Source organism: Leptinotarsa decemlineata, unplaced genomic scaffold (assembly GCF_025532065.1).
Source record: "Leptinotarsa decemlineata unplaced genomic scaffold, Ldec_3_MD MMD2_tig00003335_RagTag_RagTag, whole genome shotgun sequence".
Taxonomy (NCBI): Eukaryota; Metazoa; Arthropoda; class Insecta; order Coleoptera; family Chrysomelidae; genus Leptinotarsa; species Leptinotarsa decemlineata.
In genome coordinates this window covers 4,825,586-4,846,613 of record NW_027412587.1, presented here as the reverse complement: position 1 = coordinate 4,846,613, position 21,028 = coordinate 4,825,586, and the positions used below count along the sequence as shown (strand labels likewise).

Genomic DNA, 21,028 nt, shown 5'->3' with positions numbered 1-21,028 from the left:
TTCCTCAAGTTATTTCATTTCTTCAATGATTTTTATATCAAATAATTCATGTACACAATCTATTACGAATTTCATTTTCCCTGCTGGTTTCATATCATTAACTGTCAACACCAATTCATCATAAAATTTTTCTCTTGTTTGTTTCAAAAAGAAATTAAGTCTCCATTCCTTCTTCTATGTCCTGTACTGTAGATAATGTATCTACACAAAAATAAACCAATAAAGTGCATAAGTCTTTGTAAGACAGTCTATTGCTCTGTAGATTATGAATTTGTGTATTATATAAACTGAGAACCGTTAGATTGTTAGTACCAAACTAACATGGTTACATCTCATAGATGTCCTTGGAGCCAAAATTACAATTCTTGTTATTACAAGTAACACACTTTTGGAATAACTAAAAATCACAGCATGTCGGAGTTTTTGGTCCAAAATAAGCTTTAATGCTTCCTAAATAGCCCATACATCCGCAGCGCATATAGAAAAATACCGAGGAAGCCAAACCCTTATCACCTCGTGTCGTCTGACTTAAGGTCTAAAACTTAATGAATAAACAAATAAATAAATCATCAAACCGAATTACAGACACACCGATGAACACTGATTAGGGGAAAAGGACCTAAAATTTGTGAAAGATATATTTTAATGTATTATTACTTTCTTTCAAAATTAATAATATCTGTGTTATATCACAGTTAAACATATCGCAGTGATACGAAGAATATTTCATTATATCTGATGAGAAGAACATTAATTATATCTTATATCAACAGAAACGTAATAGAAAAATACTTCATTCCAATGTAGAAACAATGAACAAACATTAGTCAGAAGGTGTGGAAGTGAATATTGTAGATATTCATTTTATAAACATTTTTTAATGAAGCAATCACAACATAGATGGTATGTTAATGATAAAATACTAAAAAATATGTAAAGGCAATTTTTGATGTGTCATGTATTGCCTATAAATCAATCAATAATATCGAGAATAATGATCATGCAATCTGAAAATTTTATATGCATCTTGTGCTCGTAGATAAAAGCTTGAACCTGTTAAATGGTTCAATGTTTTTATTTACAATTACATTGGCCGCATACTCCTAAAACTCTGTCAGATATAAAAAGAAGAATAATTTTTTTCCTACTGTATGTCTATTGAAATCTTCAGAAATACATTCATTTGAGTAGTTTTTAAGGTAACTTGTTATGCGTTGAATAGTTACTCCAAAATTTGAAGGTAAACAGCTAATAAATTTATACTTATCGGATTTCACCTATGCGTTAATATGAAAAGTTATTTGCATTTTTAACCCTGCCCTAATTTCAGAATGATTGAAATCACTTGCAACGACCGATTAGGAAAGAAAGTTAGGGTGAAGTGTAATCCTGACGATACCGTCGGAGATCTGAAGAAACTCATCGCTGCTCAGACAGGAACCAGATGGGACAAAATCGTTTTAAAGAAATGGTATACAACATTCAAAGACCATATACAGTTGCAGGATTGTATCCTTTTCATTAATAGAAATCGTTAATCAAAAATTTCTTATAATGTTGTCCTTATTTACTACTGAAGAACCGATAAGGCAAGTGTCTTACGGCGAAACATCGCCGTAAAAAATTATTTGTTTCGAAAATATTTTTCTTTCCTGTAATTCAAAGTTTATTCTGTTTCGAGAGGGCTATTTTTTCCAGATTGTGTATGAAAGTCACTTCTCTGCATGATCTACACATCTTTTATAGAGATAATTATTGAAATTGATTGCTTCCTTTCTTTGGAAGATTCTCACATTTTTTGTATCAAGATGGAGAAGTAGAAAGTCAAAACCTTTCTTTCCTAAAAATATACCCTTTTAATTTAAACAAGATTCCTATGGCTGGGATTTAGTTGAATAAGCAAATGAATGTTATTTATGTACTGTCATCGATTACATGGGCGAGTTCAACCCATTTTGTGACAAAAAGTCAATCTTATGATTGAATTGAGTGTTTTTTTCTCATAATGTTATCTGTATTTGCTACTAAAGAGCCGATAAGGCAAGTATTCTACGGCAAAACATCAGATGTCTAGCTGTGAGAATGACAGTGTTCCATGTAAGCGAAATTTTACTTCTTTCATTAATTATATTGTGTAGGAATCTATACGAATGTTTGGAAATCAAACGGAATAGAGAAAAGTGATTTTGAAAGTATTTTTCTTTCATGTAATTCAATGTGCTTGTGCAAGATTGCTTGTTTTGAACAGTTGTTTTTATGTCAGAGCTTCCAATTTTATCTATCATATTAAATACAATATTCAATTTATAAAATTCATCAAATTTCTATGATGAATTTATTATCTAATGTAATTTGAATTGAAATTATCTGGTTTTCAAAGGCATGTTTTTTCATTTTTCTTAATATATATCCTAGATGAAATACACGATGGTATGAATATCGAACTGTATTATCAGTAGAATTTTAGGGAGAAAGTAATTTAAGAAGATCATTAATTTTTTTGTATATTCAATAAATAATGTAAGGTCCAAAGTTTGGTTTATATTTGTCTCCTGTTTTACAAGCGAAAGGTTTCCTTTTTAGAAAAAGTAAGCTTAAAAAAAATCAACTGATGCTGGTGAGCTTCCTAATATAATTGAGAATTAAGAATGCAAGGTAGTGAATATATCTAAATATATTCATATATTGATATACATGTAAATAAATAAATTATATGCTTCCTCAAGTACTAGCCATCCGTATAAAACAAGAAATTCAAGTGATATCCAATCAAAAAGAAAATATTCATTCTAGTTTTATACATGGATTGTTTACAGATTTTAAATTGAGAAAAATACAATTTTCTATATTTAATTTTCTGATTGATTCGGCCGTTACTTGATGAAGATCCATGGTAATTTCATAAACTATACCTCTCGTTTTGATCTCCACAAACTTTGTTTATGAAATTCTATATTTAATGTTAATCAGTTATAATGATCTGTTAATGTAATTTGTATTTAGAGGCTTTATAGGTAAATTTACTACCTCTTGTTATTAATAATATGAAAAATATTATAACAAAAAAAGTATTTCTGGAGAAATTTAATTTCTTTTGGAGGAACACGAACATTGAATCCAAAATTTTGCTTTACTGAAGTAACTTTTCACAGATTAATGGATGTATTGACTAATTATAAAAAAACAGACAGTTAAGCTCCTTTCCATATAAACTCAAAACTCGGTCAAACTATGGAATATTTTAATATTTTCCCTCTGGCAAAGCTCATTAATTATACAGTGTGACCAGTGTTCGAAACTTTTTGGGTAAAGCAGCAAACGAGAAATGTGTACTCTATGACTGTGACGAGGCCCTGTTGTTAAATCAATCTATTGAAAACACTTTTTCCCACACCAGAATGAAGATACCGGCTTGTGACGGAAACTTAGTCATCTCCTGATGATGCTAACTTAATTAGGGAAACGTGAGTCGCGAGACAGTATTTTAGTTATAGTTAAGGAAAAGTGTTTTCAATGAATGTTTATGACTTGTTCACATTTTTTTCAAAAAAATTTTTAATTATATATATATATATATATATATATATATATATATATATATATATATATATATATATATATATATATATATATATAGAGGAGAAGGTAATCGTTGCTGACTAGTTAGGAATGGAACTAACAAATAATGGGGCTGAGCAGCAAATGAAAGAGTACTCTTTAAAGTTTGTCCAAGCTTTCGGAAATTTAATAAATTGTTTCCATCATCAGGGATGCTACAATATGATGGTGTAAGTAATATTAATATATAATTATGAGTGGTTAGACTTACAACTTTTTGAGGATGTTTCATACGGTGGTCATGTAAAATATTCGAGAGAGTTTCTTGCTTCCGTCAGAGGTTGAGTCTTGTTTGAAGATCATCAGTATTATTATTAAATTGACTGGTACCTCAGAAAACCAATTTGTTTTGATGTTCTAAAAAAAGGTTCATTGAAATCTTTCACACCGTCAAATCTATTTGAATTCAAAATATCAAACACTTTATCCATTTTTTCAATGAATGTAGCCGTTCCTATTGCTGCTGATGGTATCTGATTGAAACTGGCATAGGTATTCATCGCTGTAGATACCGAATGACTGAAAACTTGACTGGCTAATTTAAACCTTTATCCATTGAAAGTTAGTTGGAAATAAATGTTTGGGTGCTAGTCTATATTGCTTTTCCTTATCCAAGTTGTAAAGTTGTTCAAGATGACTTTTGTTCGTTGTATATTCATCTACTTTCCAAAAGTCATCGAAAAAATGGTTTCTGCTACATTTCAGCAGATGTAAAATATTTTTCTCATCAACAAAGAAATGTGGCTGCTCTACAGTCACTTCGAGGTCTTTTCTGGCAAGTTTATAAAAATTATAACCTAAATCTGAAATGATACCCCTAACTCTCAATCCAATTTTTGATAATTGCCTAACAGCTTCAATCACAATACTTTTTATATCCAGTATTGATGTGGATGAACCGGTTGAACAGGCTGTTTCCAGTTCGAATGTAAGCCTTTTTCCATGACTACTAAGGCATTTGCAGAATTTCATTTTGTTTTTGAATCGTTTTTCTGAAATATTTTTTTATATTATTGGGTTGTTTGTTGAAAATCAAAACTTCAATATAAAATACAGATTTTTCAGTTTTGGGTTGCCTAGTTGCGCTGTAGTTCGGCCGCGCATAAAATTCGAGGTGGGCCCAAATATGGCGAAGAGTGAACTTACTGGTGTTTACCTCTATACGGTGCTATAGGACATGGAATCTTACGAGCAAGAAGACTAATTACCTAGTCTGAGAGACTAATTTTGTCCAACGTCAGCCCTATCATTCCCCACTCTCTTCTAGAACATATTCTCCATCAAATAGACCTGAAGATATTGTCACCAATAAGATTCCTGCCAGTCAACATGTCAATCCCGATTTTGCACAGAACGCGAGTCTACATAAATCCACCAGATGTCAACATTCCAGAATCAATTTTAGGGACAAAATATACCTGTCACTTAACCTATATCTTTCAAATTTACTGCAGAGAGCATGAGATTTTATGGTACTTACTTGAAATAAAAGGATAAAGGTTGTTAATATGTCCTTACCAGATAATCATGCTTTATCACCCTAAAATAATTAATATATATAGTATTTATAATTTATTGGCCTGTTCTCCACATAATTTTCACTATTGAATACGTATTTTTACCATTTTTGTTTATTTGCCTGGTTTTACAAATTAATTGAATTATTGTATCCGCTCTTTTCTGTAGTTAAAACTGGAATAGAATTAATAATCTGATGGCACCGTAGAAACTTGTCCAGAATATGAAATATTTCAATCTAAAAGTAGTTATTCAAATCCTACGTGAGGAAGCTATTGTATAGCAAAACACGTGTCGCGGTTCTGTAAATTTCCGAATTTTGTGAAAATATAATCGAATGTCACTTGACCTTATATGTAGGAAAAATTTCAAAAATTTAAATAAACAAAACAATTTGTATCCGACTCTTGAAAATTTTGTAGATGTTCATATTTTTTCCAATTTGCGGATTCATCAATAACTTTCCTAAGACAAACCACGTATCAGAATCAATAAGAGCTATTTCTGAAAAATATATAGTGGAATTGGCCGCGGTGGTAGTGCGCCCGACTCACGATCGGAAGACCGTGGGTTCGATTCCTGCCTCGACCAGATATTTTTCTCGAAAGAATTTATCTGGTTGAAGCTGATAACGGCAAAAGTGGAGGAGTGGGGGTGGTCTGAAGTGGCGCTTCTCCTACGTTGTGGAGATCAAATCGTAAGTTGTAGTTTATGAAATTATTAGCTCATGGTCACAAATATGAAGCGTACAATGTATGTGAGAAATAACGGCGATTATTATTATTATTCAAATTGTTTGCCTCTTGTGATCCAAAGTTGTCTCCGGAAACACATATGCTGTCCTAAAAATATAAATTTGTCTTTGGTAGTGCAAGGTTCCTCTACTCTACTTGTTTAGAGACGACTGACTATATATATATATATATATATATATATATATATATATATATATATATATATATATGTCGAAAGCGCTCGCAGATAATTAATAGAAGATATAAAGCTTCAAATCCTTTTTGTAGAATTTAATATTGAAATAAAAAAATTAGTTGCATCAATCAATATATATATATATATATATATATATATATATATATATATATATATATATATATATATATATAATGGAACTAACAAATAATGGGGCTGAGCAGCAAATGAAAGAGTACTCTTTAAAGTTTGTCCAAGCTTTCGGAAATTTAATAAATTGTTTCCATCATCAGGGATGCTACAATATGATGGTGTAAGTAATATTAATATATAATTATGAGTGGTTAGACTTACAACTTTTTGAGGATGTTTCATACGGTGGTCATGTAAAATATTGGACACAACATGATGGATGAACATTGATACAATACATTTATAAAACTGGTTAAAGGATGTCAAATATTTTATCCAATATTAGACATCCTTTAACCAGTTTTATAAATGTATTGTATCAATGTTCATCCATCATGTTGTGTCCAATATTTTACATGACCACCGTATGAAACATCCTCAAAAAGTTGTAAGTCTAACCACTCATAATTATATATTAATATTACTTACACCATCATATTGTAGCATCCCTGATGATGGAAACAATTTATTAAATTTCCGAAAGCTTGGACAAACTTTAAAGAGTACTCTTTCATTTGCTGCTCAGCCCCATTATTTGTTAGTTCCATTATATATATATATATATATATTGATTGATGCAACTAATTTTTTTATTTCAATATTAAATTCTACAAAAAGGATTTGAAGCTTTATATCTTCTATTAATTATCTGCGAGCGCTTTCGACATATATATATATATATATATATATATATATATATATATATATATATATATATATATATATATATATATATATATATATATATATAGTCAGTCGTCTCTAAACAAGTAGAGTAGAGGAACCTTGCACTACCAAAGACAAATTTATATTTTTAGGACAGCATATGTGTTTCCGGAGACAACTTTGGATCACAAGAGGCAAACAATTTGAATAATAATAATAATCGCCGTTATTTCTCACATACATTGTACGCTTCATATTTGTGACCATGAGCTAATAATTTCATAAACTACAACTTACGATTTGATCTCCACAACGTAGGAGAAGCGCCACTTCAGACCACCCCCACTCCTCCACTTTTGCCGTTATCAGCTTCAACCAGATAAATTCTTTCGAGAAAAATATCTGGTCGAGGCAGGAATCGAACCCACGGTCTTCCGATCGTGAGTCGGGCGCACTACCACCGCGGCCAATTCCACTATATATTTTTCAGAAATAGCTCTTATTGATTCTGATACGTGGTTTGTCTTAGGAAAGTTATTGATGAATCCGCAAATTGGAAAAAATATGAACATCTACAAAATTTTCAAGAGTCGGATACAAATTGTTTTGTTTATTTAAATTTTTGAAATTTTTCCTACATATAAGGTCAAGTGACATTCGATTATATTTTCACAAAATTCGGAAATTTACAGAACCGCGACACGTGTTTTGCTATACAATAGCTTCCTCACGTAGGATTTGAATAACTACTTTTAGATTGAAATATTTCATATTCTGGACAAGTTTCTACGGTGCCATCAGATTATTAATTCTAATCCAGTTTTAACTACAGAAAAGAGCGGATACAATAATTCAATTAATTTGTAAAACCAGGCAAATAAACAAAAATGGTAAAAATACGTATTCAATAGTGAAAATTATGTGGAGAACAGGCCAATAAATTATAAATACTATATATATTAATTATTTTAGGGTGATAAAGCATGATTATCTGGTAAGGACATATTAACAACCTTTATCCTTTTATTTCAAGTAAGTACCATAAAATCTCATGCTCTCTGCAGTAAATTTGAAAGATATAGGTTAAGTGACAGGTATATTTTGTCCCTAAAATTGATTCTGGAATGTTGACATCTGGTGGATTTATGTAGACTCGCGTTCTGTGCAAAATCGGGATTGACATGTTGACTGGCAGGAATCTTATTGGTGACAATATCTTCAGGTCTATTTGATGGAGAATATGTTCTAGAAGAGAGTGGGGAATGATAGGGCTGACGTTGGACAAAATTAGTCTCTCAGACTAGGTAATTAGTCTTCTTGCTCGTAAGATTCCATGTCCTATAGCACCGTATAGAGGTAAACACCAGTAAGTTCACTCTTCGCCATATTTGGGCCCACCTCGAATTTTATGCGCGGCCGAACTACAGCGCAACTAGGCAACCCAAAACTGAAAAATCTGTATTTTATATTGAAGTTTTGATTTTCAACAAACAACCCAATAATATAAAAAAATATTTCAGAAAAACGATTCAAAAACAAAATGAAATTCTGCAAATGCCTTAGTAGTCATGGAAAAAGGCTTACATTCGAACTGGAAACAGCCTGTTCAACCGGTTCATCCACATCAATACTGGATATAAAAAGTATTGTGATTGAAGCTGTTAGGCAATTATCAAAAATTGGATTGAGAGTTAGGGGTATCATTTCAGATTTAGGTTATAATTTTTATAAACTTGCCAGAAAAGACCTCGAAGTGACTGTAGAGCAGCCACATTTCTTTGTTGATGAGAAAAATATTTTACATCTGCTGAAATGTAGCAGAAACCATTTTTTCGATGACTTTTGGAAAGTAGATGAATATACAACGAACAAAAGTCATCTTGAACAACTTTACAACTTGGATAAGGAAAAGCAATATAGACTAGCACCCAAACATTTATTTCCAACTAACTTTCAATGGATAAAGGTTTAAATTAGCCAGTCAAGTTTTCAGTCATTCGGTATCTACAGCGATGAATACCTATGCCAGTTTCAATCAGATACCATCAGCAGCAATAGGAACGGCTACATTCATTGAAAAAATGGATAAAGTGTTTGATATTTTGAATTCAAATAGATTTGACGGTGTGAAAGATTTCAATGAACCTTTTTTTAGAACATCAAAACAAATTGGTTTTCTGAGGTACCAGTCAATTTAATAATAATACTGATGATCTTCAAACAAGACTCAACCTCTGACGGAAGCAAGAAACTCTCTCGAAGGTTCGAAATATATGAACATTTCAATCTAGCAGACCACTATTCATGCAGTCATTGTTCACTGTGGTTCTGGCGTTGAATTTGGTCATTATTACGAAACGGACTGATTTAAGTTTGACGATAGTCGTGTCACGATGTGTTCTGGCGATATATTGAATCTATTGGAGCCTCTGGAGACAACCTACATTTTGTTCTATGAGAGAGAGGACATTGGCAAATCAAGATCTTCAGATGATGTGGTGCTGCAGGTTTTTCCGGGTTTTCCTGCAGCTGAAAAAGAAAATGCGCCACTGGAATCAATGAAGTCGCCCTGGAGTGCCAATTAATTTTTATTGTTGTTTTTATTTTTATCGTTGTTTTATAATTTTTTATCAAATTAACTGTAATATCAAAAAAAGGAAAAACACGACTGGACAAATGAGATTCATTGAGGGGTGGCAGATAACAATTTCAGCATTTCTGCAACTTTGGGAAAACCTACATAGTGAAGGACACTTCTACATATTGACGAGGAATATAAATCAAGAATGTGTGGAAAATCATTTTGGTCAACTTAGAAATAGTTGTGAAAATGCCAGAAAGCCAACTCCTATTCAAATTACCAGAGCTTTCAAAAACACATTTACTCTTCCGTATTTCACACAGGCAGAAGGAACTAACTGTCTAGAAAATACTAGTGAGATTCTATCTAGTATTACAGATGCAGACATAAATAGAATGAAGATTCTTGTGGACGTTCCAAAAAATCCCTGTAAACCTTTGAGAGTAGAGACAAATGATTATAGAACTCTAGCAACCCCAGAAGGCAACAGCTTGGGCTATGTTTGTGGATATCTTTTGAGAAAATGTTTAAGGAAACATTCATGAGAAGTAGGTATGTACAAATTTTGGCACGGCGGCTAGTACGACACTGAATGAAACAAATGTAGGTAGGTATATAGTAATACAGTAGCCAAACAGTTTGAAAGTCTATATATGCCTCCAGATATGACCTGGCTGTGTTATATGGCCTAACTTCGTGTGTCACAAACATAATGTAAAAAGCATTTTGGCTTTCTAATTCTCCATCACTCAACAAAAAATTTGAAAAACGGGAACAGAAGTTTTTTTCAGATACAAACTTGAAGGTAAAACTTTTTCGAAACAACTACTTTCACATGAACATTGATTACACAAAAAGATAAGGTCCTTCCGAAACGAATAATTCCGAAATAATATTGAATTCACGAAAATCATTTTTCCGTGTAATTCATTATTCATGTGAGAGTAGTTATTTCGAAACGTCCATGCATGGTCTACACATCTTTGTAAAGAATTTTCATTGTAGTTATTATATTTCTTCCTTTCTTTGAAAGTTTCCCTAATGTTTCGTTCAATGATGGAAAAGTAGACAGCAAAAAAGGTTTTTTCCGAAAAAACTGATCTCTACTAAAATTTAATGGAACTGGCCGATACATATCAAAATTCACTAATACATTTTTTATAAAACAGCGACACGTGTTTCACTATAACTTCAACACATCCCATTTGAAAATGTCTACCGCAGCAGTAGACGGCTAGGAAACCCGAAAAATAGCCTTCATACAGATATCTCCGGCTTTGAAAGTTTACATCCTTCGATTTTCTCAGATATCATGGATTCATACCAGCTGAGTGGAAATCCCTAAGGTGCTACCAGGGTGTTCATTACTAAGAATGCTCATACTAGTTCCTCCACCATCGATTATATTGTTACGATATTTACTTGGGGTTCGTTTTTTATAACAACAACACTAATAATACTTAGACAACTTTTATTTACTTAATACACAACTGCTGCACTGATTATAATTCACTTAGAATACTCGCTTGCTTGAGACTTCGAACACTCTCTTACTACTACTACTCTCCGCCAGAGGAACTCGCTCTTTTATAGTAAGCCCGATGCATCTAGAATTTCTAGAAATTCCATATCCATCGCGATGTTTCGCTCTCAAGATCGACGTTGGAATTCGTTGATCAAGACTTTTCCAGTTACCGCGCGTGTAACGTCATGCTCAGGTAGAGCTCCCTTCGTCGAATTGGTCGACTGTAGTCAGCTGCGGCGTTAGGGATTTTGTAACAATATGATGACAAATCTACCATAGTCAAATTTTGAATGTAATTTGATGCCGTCCAATGAAGTTGATCTGCTGGCCCATATTTTGACTTCTCGAAAAAAAAATCACCAGATGAAAATGACAGTCTCATTTCTGAGGTTCTAAGACTTCAATTGCATCCTGCATATATTATCGAACTCAAACCAGAATACTTTCTGAGCACTGGACTCCTATTTACTATGTGTCGTTCCGTGATGCCTTTCCCAATTTTTGAAGACTTTACTTTGGTGTTTCGATGTAACATGCCCACTCAAAAAAACAATACACGAGGGCAAACCCAAATCCTGGATATTACTGGATTTTTATTAAGGACAATACATAAGCAATACACAAAAATCCTTAAGGCGCTCTAAGAGCGATGCCTGTGCGAAAGTACTGATTCCCATTGGATTTGAATTGCTGAAGATTAAATCCACTTGGAAAAACGTTCTCAGGAAGTTTATTCTACATTAACGTAGTTCTCCAAATGAAAGAGTTCTTGAATAGTGAAGTTCGAGGTGTACTGAGTTGAACCTCTAACTAAACGATGAGCAGCCGCAGTCCGTCGTGTATTTCTGATATGTACCGCTCGTGGTGGAATCAAATGTGCTATGTCACTTGAACATTTTCCGTGAAAGTATCTAAGAAGAGAGACAAATCTCCAACCTTTCTTCGATGTTCCAGACTATCAAGGTTGCAAGTGATGTTCGCGTCTCCAGTCAGGCGTATGGCTCTTTGTGGATGGAATCCAGCAGCTTCAGGGTATATGCTTAGGGGCGGAGCTCCATTAATGAGAACAATACTCCAAAGAAGGTCTGATCTGAGCTTTATAAAGCATCAAAAGTGGCTGAGGCGTGTATAGTTTTCTGGTTTGGAACAGCGTTCCAAGCTTTTGAGAAGCGGCTTTTGCAATTCCAGCGACATGATTGTGCCAAGACATATTGGTGTCCATTTTAACCTCCAACAAACTTATCGAAGCAGAAAGAGGAATTGTCTGTCTTGACATTATTAGATCCGATTTGAAGAGGACCAATACCTGGGTTTTTGTGGCATTGAATCGAACCTGGTTACTTTCACCCCAATTCGAAATTACTTCAAGATCATCATTAATATACAACCTCCTGCTGCCGGTGAAGACATTGTCGAGGAAGTTAAAAATTGATAAATTGTTTTGGTTCCTCTCTGGGAAAGCTATAAAATAAACTAAGAGAACATTGAATAAATATAAAATTGGCAAAAAAGTATTTCTGAAATGAAATGAATGAATCGAATAATAAAACTTAAAATACGTGGTAGATTTTTTTGAAGACTAAACACAAACACTACAGTAAAATTATTGAGGCACTTTAAGAGCGGTACCTATGCGAAAGTAGCGATTCACGTTGAATTTGAATCGCTAGAGATTAAATTCATTTGGAAAAACGATTTCGGGAAGTTAATTCCATATAAACGCAGTTCTCCAATCGAAAGAGTTCTTAGACAGTGAAATTCGAGGTGTACTGAGTTGAACCTAAAAACGATGAGCAGCCGCAGTCCGTTGCGTATTTCTATGTGCCGCTCTTGGTGTTATGAAATGTGCCAAATCGCTTGAAAACCTCTCATGAAAATATCAAGGGCGTCGCCAACGGGAGGCAGGGCCCCCCTAAAGATCAAATTTAGCTAGCCGTAAAGCGACCAAAGTGCGAGCAATTGACTTCCTTACCTATCAATAAATTCCGCATTGCATAACAAAACGTACATAAATTCACAAGGTTTAATGTATATTGTAGAAAGTATTGAAATATTCAGAATAACATCAAGATTTTGACATCCATTTTCAAATACGCCGCCATTATCATCACGACTTTATCAGATTTGTCATTAAACATTCTAAAAATATTTAGGTAGGAGGTAGGTATGGTGTGTGTGTTGTGTGCATTGCATTTATTTCTAAGACAGCCGTTCACCAGAATTCACGTTTGTTTTGTATAATTTGCATGCGGCATACCTGAAGTAGAAGTTATTGTTAGGAACAATGATCTAAATTCACTTCCTGAAATTAGAAATGCCATGGAAACCACCGAAGATACTAAAAACTTTTTTCGGGAATTAGTTTTGAGGAGGAAGTTAATACCTAATATTTCCAGACTTTGCTAGACACGATGGAGTGAGAAACACAAAACCATCAGAGTTTTTAAAGAAAATCTTCCAATAATTCTGGAAGCCTTACAAACATTATCTCAGGGAAAAAATAGTGCAACTCGGAAAAATGCCTTGCAACTGTATGTGGGTACTTCCAGAATTTCTTTCATTCTCGGGATTATGTTGGTAGCCAAATACTCGGCTTTGATGGAACCCCTTGTCAACGTACTCTAATCTGTAGCTTTGGACGTGGTCAAAGCCTCGGAACACGTTAAAAAGATTTTACTTTTAATTGAAAACCACCGTAAAAATCCGAAAAAAGTGACAGACGAAATTATAAAGGAAGCTACTGCTGTTGCGGAGAAAGTCGGACTGGAGGAGGACATTACATCAATGCCGCGTATTACGGAGAAACAACGTCATAGAAGCAATCATCCAGCAGAAAGTCCTTGAGAAGAGGTCTATAGTAATACCATACTTGGATTCAATTATCACCTCCCTTGAAGTACGTTTTGCTGAAGAAAACACGCCATCATTCCCATTATCTAAGTTACATCCGGCGCAGATGCAAACGATGACAACTGAAAATCTGAAACAAACTTGTGAATCTATTGCCCAGTTTTATGATTTACCGAACATAAAGAATGAAATCGAACTTTTGCATCAATTGTGGTACGATAGGCTTAATCTAACAAATCTTACAGTTGTTGATGTCCTAAAAGAAACAAATTCATTCTTTCCCGAAACGGAAAAAGTATGGAAAATTTTGATCGCGTTACCATGCACGAGCTGTACAGCCTCAGAAGACTGAAAACATGGCTAAGCAGCACCATGGTAGAAGATCGCCTTAATGGCCTGGCCATGATGAGTGTACACAGAGCTATAATAAATAAAAACCTAAATAAATTTACTAATAAACTGGTTGAAAATTTTGCAAAAAATCCCCACAGGTTATGTTTTAATAAAAATATTATTTTTGTTAAAATAAATAATTATTACTGTGTTTAAAAGTTCGATTTAGTTATTGTGCTGTCAGGGGCTTGTGAAGTTTTATATATTGATATCAGAACCGTTCTTAACAATCGTCATCGAGGCTTCATGCTTTCGACCAGGCGTTCTTATTTTTTATCCTCCATAATATTGCCTCATTGCCCCCCCCCCCCTTAGTCATAAGCTGGCGATGCCCTTGGAAAATATCTATAGGAGAGAGAAAATCTTCAACCTTTCTCCGATGTTCCACACTATCAAGGTTGCAAGTGATGTTCGTGTCTCCAATCAGGCGGATGGCTCTTTTACGGATGAATTCCAGCAGCTTCAGGGTATGTTTAGGGACAGAGCTTCATACATGAGAACAATACTCCAAAGAAGATCTGATCTGAGCTTTATAAAGCATCAGAAGTTGCTGGGGTGTATACAGTTTTCTGTTCCAAACTTATGAGAAGCAGCCTTTGCAATTCAAGCGACATGGCTGTGCCAAGACATATTGGTGTCTATTCAAACCCCCAACAAACTTCCCGAAGCAGAAAGTGGATTTCTATCCTGACTTTATTATTTCCAGTTCGGAAACATTTATGTGGTATTGAATTGAACCTAGTTACTTTCACCCCAATTTGAAATCACTTCTAGATCCTCATTGAGTTATCCAACCTTCTGTTGCGGTAAAGATGTGCATCAGCAGCCGATTTCCTGGAATCCAAATGAAATGACGAGACAAGTGTGGTGTCGTTAGCAAAGCAAAATGTTGGATTCTTGTTTTTTTTTCCAATACGTCGTTGATATACAATAAAAAGAGAGTTGGAGACAATTTGAATCCCTGGGGAACTCCAGCGTCGATGGTGAAAGTATTAGAGAGATATTATATCCATCAACGGCCACTTGCAGGAAACGTTCTTGCAGGAAGTTAGAGAGCCATATACAAAAATGATCCGACAAGCCATGGCATCGAAGTTTGGCCAGAAAACCTTCAAGCCACACACGGTCAAAGGCCTTAGAAATATCAAGCGCAACAGCTTTTGAATCTCTATATTTTTCGATTGCGTTATTCCAAATATGGGTGACGTACTATAGAAGGTCGCCTGTTGATCTTTGTTTCCGAGAGCCATATTGATGATCGCTCAAGATCATCAATATGGAAAAGAAGAGTCATTGCCCCGAACAGTGATGTTATCATATCGCATAATACCATTCGGAAAACAGACAAAGATGAGATAACAGACTTGTACGCAACACATTTGCGCAGTAGTGAATGCTCTGTCAATCCACTCCAGCCAAAACATATCCCTGCCTTGTACGATAACCGATAACCCAGAAATAAGTTCTCCCTTTGAATCTCCAATTTCACTGTTTCAATTTCACTACGACTGTTTACACTACAAACTGAATAGTAACATGTGATTCATATTGTATCATTTTCAGAAATTTTGGATATTCTAGACCCTGCCTTAACAAGCGTCTCAATTTTTTCTCATTCATTTTAATAGGTACCGTCTGACACTGTGCTGTCTACTGATGAAATAGCAAAACAGAAAGACAGAAACTTCCCAGGCACTTTTGGAGAAGTTGATGCTGGCAAGCGCCGGCCGGCTACGTGCTCACTTGGCCAGTCCGTCACAGCACGTTCAGTCATTTGCCGGTCAGGATCGGAGAGCTGGAATCCTTTCCGGCGGCGGACGCTGTGCCTATCCGGCACAGCACAGCCAAGGTCAAAATACGGAACAATCCTATCCGTATTTTGTATCCTATCCGTATCCTATCAAAATACGAATAGGATTGGAACAATCCTATCCGTATTTTGACGGGACGGGCCGTGCTGTGATGTGCCGGATAAGTGGGCGATAAGCTTAAAGGGAACTTTTCCAAGTAAATATTCGTTTTGAGGGCACCCGGCGATTTTGAAATTTGAAATTTTTGAGTTTACTTACGCATTTTGATGCGTAGATTACGAATCCGAAAGAAAAAAGCAGTGCTCTCCCTTATTTACAAAGTTACAGCCCTTCAAAGTTCTGAAAAAGGCAACTTTTCAGCCTTCTTTCTCACAAGATGAACTATTTTAAAACACAAGCATTTATTCACTTTTGTTTGAAGGTGGTTTGAATAAAAAATAAAAAGTGGAGAGATTCCAAGTTACGTTAGTTCACGACGTTTCGATTGTTAGTATCTACAATCAAGATCCTACCTGCAGATAAAGGAAACGCTACTGTGATAATGGATACCGTTCTCTACGAACAGAAGATCGAAGAGGTTCTTCAGAAGGGACGATACACAAAGATCGTACGGGACCCTACTGCATCAATCGAAAGGAAGTTGTATCAGATTTTGAAAAAAACACCAAGTCTATTTTTCGGACAAGGAAAGATCATCGCTAACACCGCATCACAGTAAGCCCCCTCACTTGTATGGACTACCCAAAATCCACAAGAAGGACGTTCCGCTTAGACCGATCATCAGCTCCAGAGATTCGGCTACTCAAAACTTGTCTAGATTTGTACTTCCCTTAATACAACCATTACAAGGAAAAACATCGTCTTTTGTGAAGAATTCAAAGCATTTTGTCGAACTACTAGGGTCAATTGAGGTCACACAGGAAGATCAACTAATTAGTTTCGACCTGGAAAGCCTTTACACCAACGTTCCGGTCGAAGAAGCACTCCAAATCATACAAAGAAAGCTATCCGAAGACGGGAACCTGAAAGAGAGTACGAATCTACCTATAGAAGTAATCATGGAATTACTAGGATGCTGTGTACGAAACTGTTATTTTCAACTGAAGGACGACTTCTTTACACAAGATGAAGGACTGCCAATGGGATCGCCACTTTCTCCAGTCATAGCCAACATATATATGGAGTGGTTTGAAACTCTGGCCATTGAAGAAGCCCACAAGAAACCTCGAGTCTGGTTGAGATATGTTGACGACACCTTCATAATATGGAACTATGGGGATACTGAACTAGACACCTTCCTGAAACACATCAACAGCGTGATACCTTCCATCAATTTCACAATGGATAAGGAAATCCACAACGAATTGCCATTCTTAGACGTTTTGGTGAAGAGGATCGACACTAAGTGGGAAACATCTGTATACCGAAAACCCACTCATACGGGACAGTATCTGAACCACGAATCCAACCACCATCAATCGACTAAAAGAGGAATCATCAAGACTCTATTAGACCGTGCTTTTGGGCCTTGTAATACGAAGAAAGGTCTCGAGAAGGAACTAGATATCATCAAAAATGATCTTCAACGGAATGGCTACTCCAAAGCGATGGTAGAAAATACTTTGACTAGAAGACAGTAGGAGCCTCGCAAGGAAGAGAAGCCGTCACAACCAGTGCTTGCACTTCCCTACATCAGAGGATTATCGGAGAGAATAAGAAGAATTGGTTCCAAGTACAACATTATAACCTCCTTCAGATCCGGTAACACTATCCGTAGCAGCCTCAGGAAAACCAGGCCACCAAACGCGGACTGCGATTCCAAGAATTGCATTTACCGGATACCCTGTGAGTGCGGAGAATCCTATATTGGTGAAACTAAGAGGCCATTGAATGTTCGCATTGCCGAGCACAAGAAACACACACAGCGAGGGGAAACCAGCAAATCAGGAATAGCAGACCACGTTTGGACCCATCAACACAACATCGAGTGGTCCCAAGCTGAGATCTTGCACAGAGAGGAACATTGGTTTAGGAGAAAATTCAAGGAGGCCTCATACATGTTGTCCAACAACGTATTCAGCCAAGCCAGCGTAGAAATACGCAACATATGGAAACCCATCATCAAGCGAAAAATGGCCAACTCCCGCCAAAACGGTCATCTCCCACAGAATCAGTGAAGCGGAAAATGGAAAGCGGGGATAAGTGAAAGTACTCGAACGACCTATAAATAGTCATCTCTCGGAGGAATCAGTCCAGTCATCACCCGAAGACGATTGTAGATACTAACAATCGAAACGTCGTGAACTAACGTGACTTGGAATCTCTCCACTTTTTATTTTTTATTTTCTTCTCTTCATTTGTATTTATTCAATTGTTCTATTTTTACTTGTATTTTATGTCACTATTATTTTATTTCAGGTTTATTTTGGTTAATATAATTGTTATTTTCAGCTATTCATTTTCAATTCTTCTTTTTTAGTTGTTTCAGGGATTTCAAATCATTTTATATAGTAGACAATGGAAGTCCGAACTAGTGAAATTCATTTATTCACTGTTTAAAAATATGTTTTTCCGTTAATCAGCTGACGCACCCCTACGAACGACAACCCTCAGAAGTCGAAACTTGTGAGAGCTAAGGATTAATGATGTCTTATCTTTTAACGTGTGATTCCTAACACGGGTTGGACGATAGCAAGTGAAAATCGATCGTTCAGACTAGGGCTCGAACCACCAACCGACACGGTTGGCAATTCGAGTCAGTGAACAAAGCACCCACGTCGAACCGCCTGGCTACCGACCTTACACCTTTACACTTATTCCTCTTTCCTTGACACTTTTCACTTCAACAATCAACATTTTTCCAATAAAAATGTTAAAAAATGTATGGAGCTGCTTTTTGGTTATATATCTCTGTATTTTACATTTTTAAGGTTAATGGCATAGTTGGTACGACTGATGCTGTCAATATTCCTAAAGTAATTTCAATGTTTTTTGTCTTCATTCTTTGTGTTTTTCTTATCACTCACATCAAACTAAAAATCCAAATTTACGAATTTGAAATAGTAGGCGGCGGCAAATACCAACCGCTTTTTTATGAAATGTCACTAGTAACTAACTAGTAACTAAGCATTCGTTTTTAAATTAAGTTTTTTATAAGAAAAATGTTGATTGTTGAATTGAAAAGTGTCAATTAAGGAGGAATAAGGTGTGAAGGTGACCTAGTGAATAATGTTTGTGTTTTAAAATAGTTTATCTTGTGAAAAAGAAGGCTGAAAAGTTGCCCTTTTCTGAACTTTGAAGGGCCGTAACTTTGTAAATGAGGGAGAACGCCGCTTTTTTCTTTCGGATTCGTAATCTACGCTTTAAAATACGTGAGTACACTCAAAAATTTTTTCAAAATCGTCGGGTGCCCTCAAAACGAATATTTACCCTTTTCCACACATTAATAGGAAAAAATATTGGAATATTAAGCGGGTAGAGAGAAAGATGAAATAAAGAAAAATAGGCTGAGAACTCATAAAGCTCACACAAAAGGGCAAAAGAGGGATAAAAGCATGAAATCTGTTTAAAAAAAATAAGTCGTGTTTCATAAAATATTTCTCTTAGAGAAAAAAGGTAAATTTTCGTTTTGTGGACACCCGGCGATTTTGAAAAAATTTTTGACTGTACTTACGTATTTTGATGCGTAGATTACGAATTCGAAAGAAAAAAGCGGCGCTCTCCCTTGTTTGAAAAGTTACGGCCCTTCAAAGTTCAGAAGAGGGCAACTTCTCAGCCTTCTTTTTCACCAAATAAACTATTCAAAAACACAAGCATTTATTCACTAGGTCACCTTTACACCTTATTCCTCCTTCTCTGACACTTTTCACTTTAATAATCAACATTTTTTTTATAAAAAACTTAATTTAAAAACGAATGCTTCTCCTGGTGACACTCTTATATTTGTAGGTTAGGTACTAGTGACATTTCAGAAAAAAGCGGTTGGTATTTGTCGTCACCTACTATTTTAAATTCGTAGATTTGAATTTTTAGTTTGACGTGAGAGAAAAATACAAAATGAATTTGAACGAAATTCATAATCTAGTGAAAGTAAGAAATAATTTAATTCTATATTTGGTTCAAGTAGGAGTGTTTGCAGCAACAATACATTGTACTAATTGCAATGAAGAGTGCAAATTAAATTATGACACTTTAAGGTATAGATGCAATAGAAAGCGGATTATGAAAATACCGAATAAAAAAGCTCAGTACATTTGTTGTAATTTTGAGAAAAGTGCCAAAAACCAATTTACGAGTTAAAGAATGAAGGCAAAAAACATTTGAATTACTTTAGGAATATTGACTGCATCAGTCGTACCAACCATATCATTAACCTTAAAAACGTAAAATACAGTGATATGTAACCAAAAAGCAGCTCCGTACAATTTTTAACATTTTTATAAGAAAAATGTTTATTATTGAAGTGAAAAGTGTTAAAGAAGGAGGAATAAGGTGTAAAGGTGACCCAGTGAATAAATGCTTGTGTTTTTAAATAGTTTATTTTGTGAAAAAGAAGGCTGAAAAGTCGCCCTTTTCTGAACTTTGAAGGGCCGTAACTTTATAAATAAGGGAGACCGCCGCTTTTTTCTTTCGGATTCGTAATCTACGCATCAAAATACGTAAGTAGAGTCAAACATTTTCTCAAAATCGCCGGGTGTCCACAAAACGAAAATTTACCAGAAAAAATATGCATCTAATCATCTTTATCTAAATACAAAATAAATAACTCTTATTCAACATTTTGCGGAGGTTAAATTAAAAACGAAAAATACAAGTAAAACAAAAATCCTAACTTCCCGAAATCTGCGAACTTTTGACAACATCGCACGTATTTAGCCGAGGACGACAACGAGCGAACCCTACCCCTACTCCTGAATTCTGCGTTGTGCTTTTCCTTCCCGCCGC

The 21,028-nt window shown here is 35.1% G+C and overlaps 1 protein-coding gene across 1 annotated transcript; it reads left to right on the top strand.

The window, feature by feature from the left end:
- The first annotated feature begins 1,084 nt into the window (after positions 1 to 1,084).
- On the top strand, positions 1,085 to 2,532 carry ubl (Ubiquitin-like protein 5). Its single transcript, XM_023159502.2, has 3 exons — positions 1,085 to 1,240; positions 1,331 to 1,509; positions 2,416 to 2,532. The coding sequence occupies exons 2-3, from the start codon at positions 1,332 to 1,334 to the stop codon at positions 2,457 to 2,459; spliced, it is 222 nt and encodes a 73-aa protein (XP_023015270.1). The 5' UTR covers positions 1,085 to 1,240; position 1,331; the 3' UTR covers positions 2,460 to 2,532.
- The last annotated feature ends 18,496 nt before the right edge of the window (positions 2,533 to 21,028 follow it).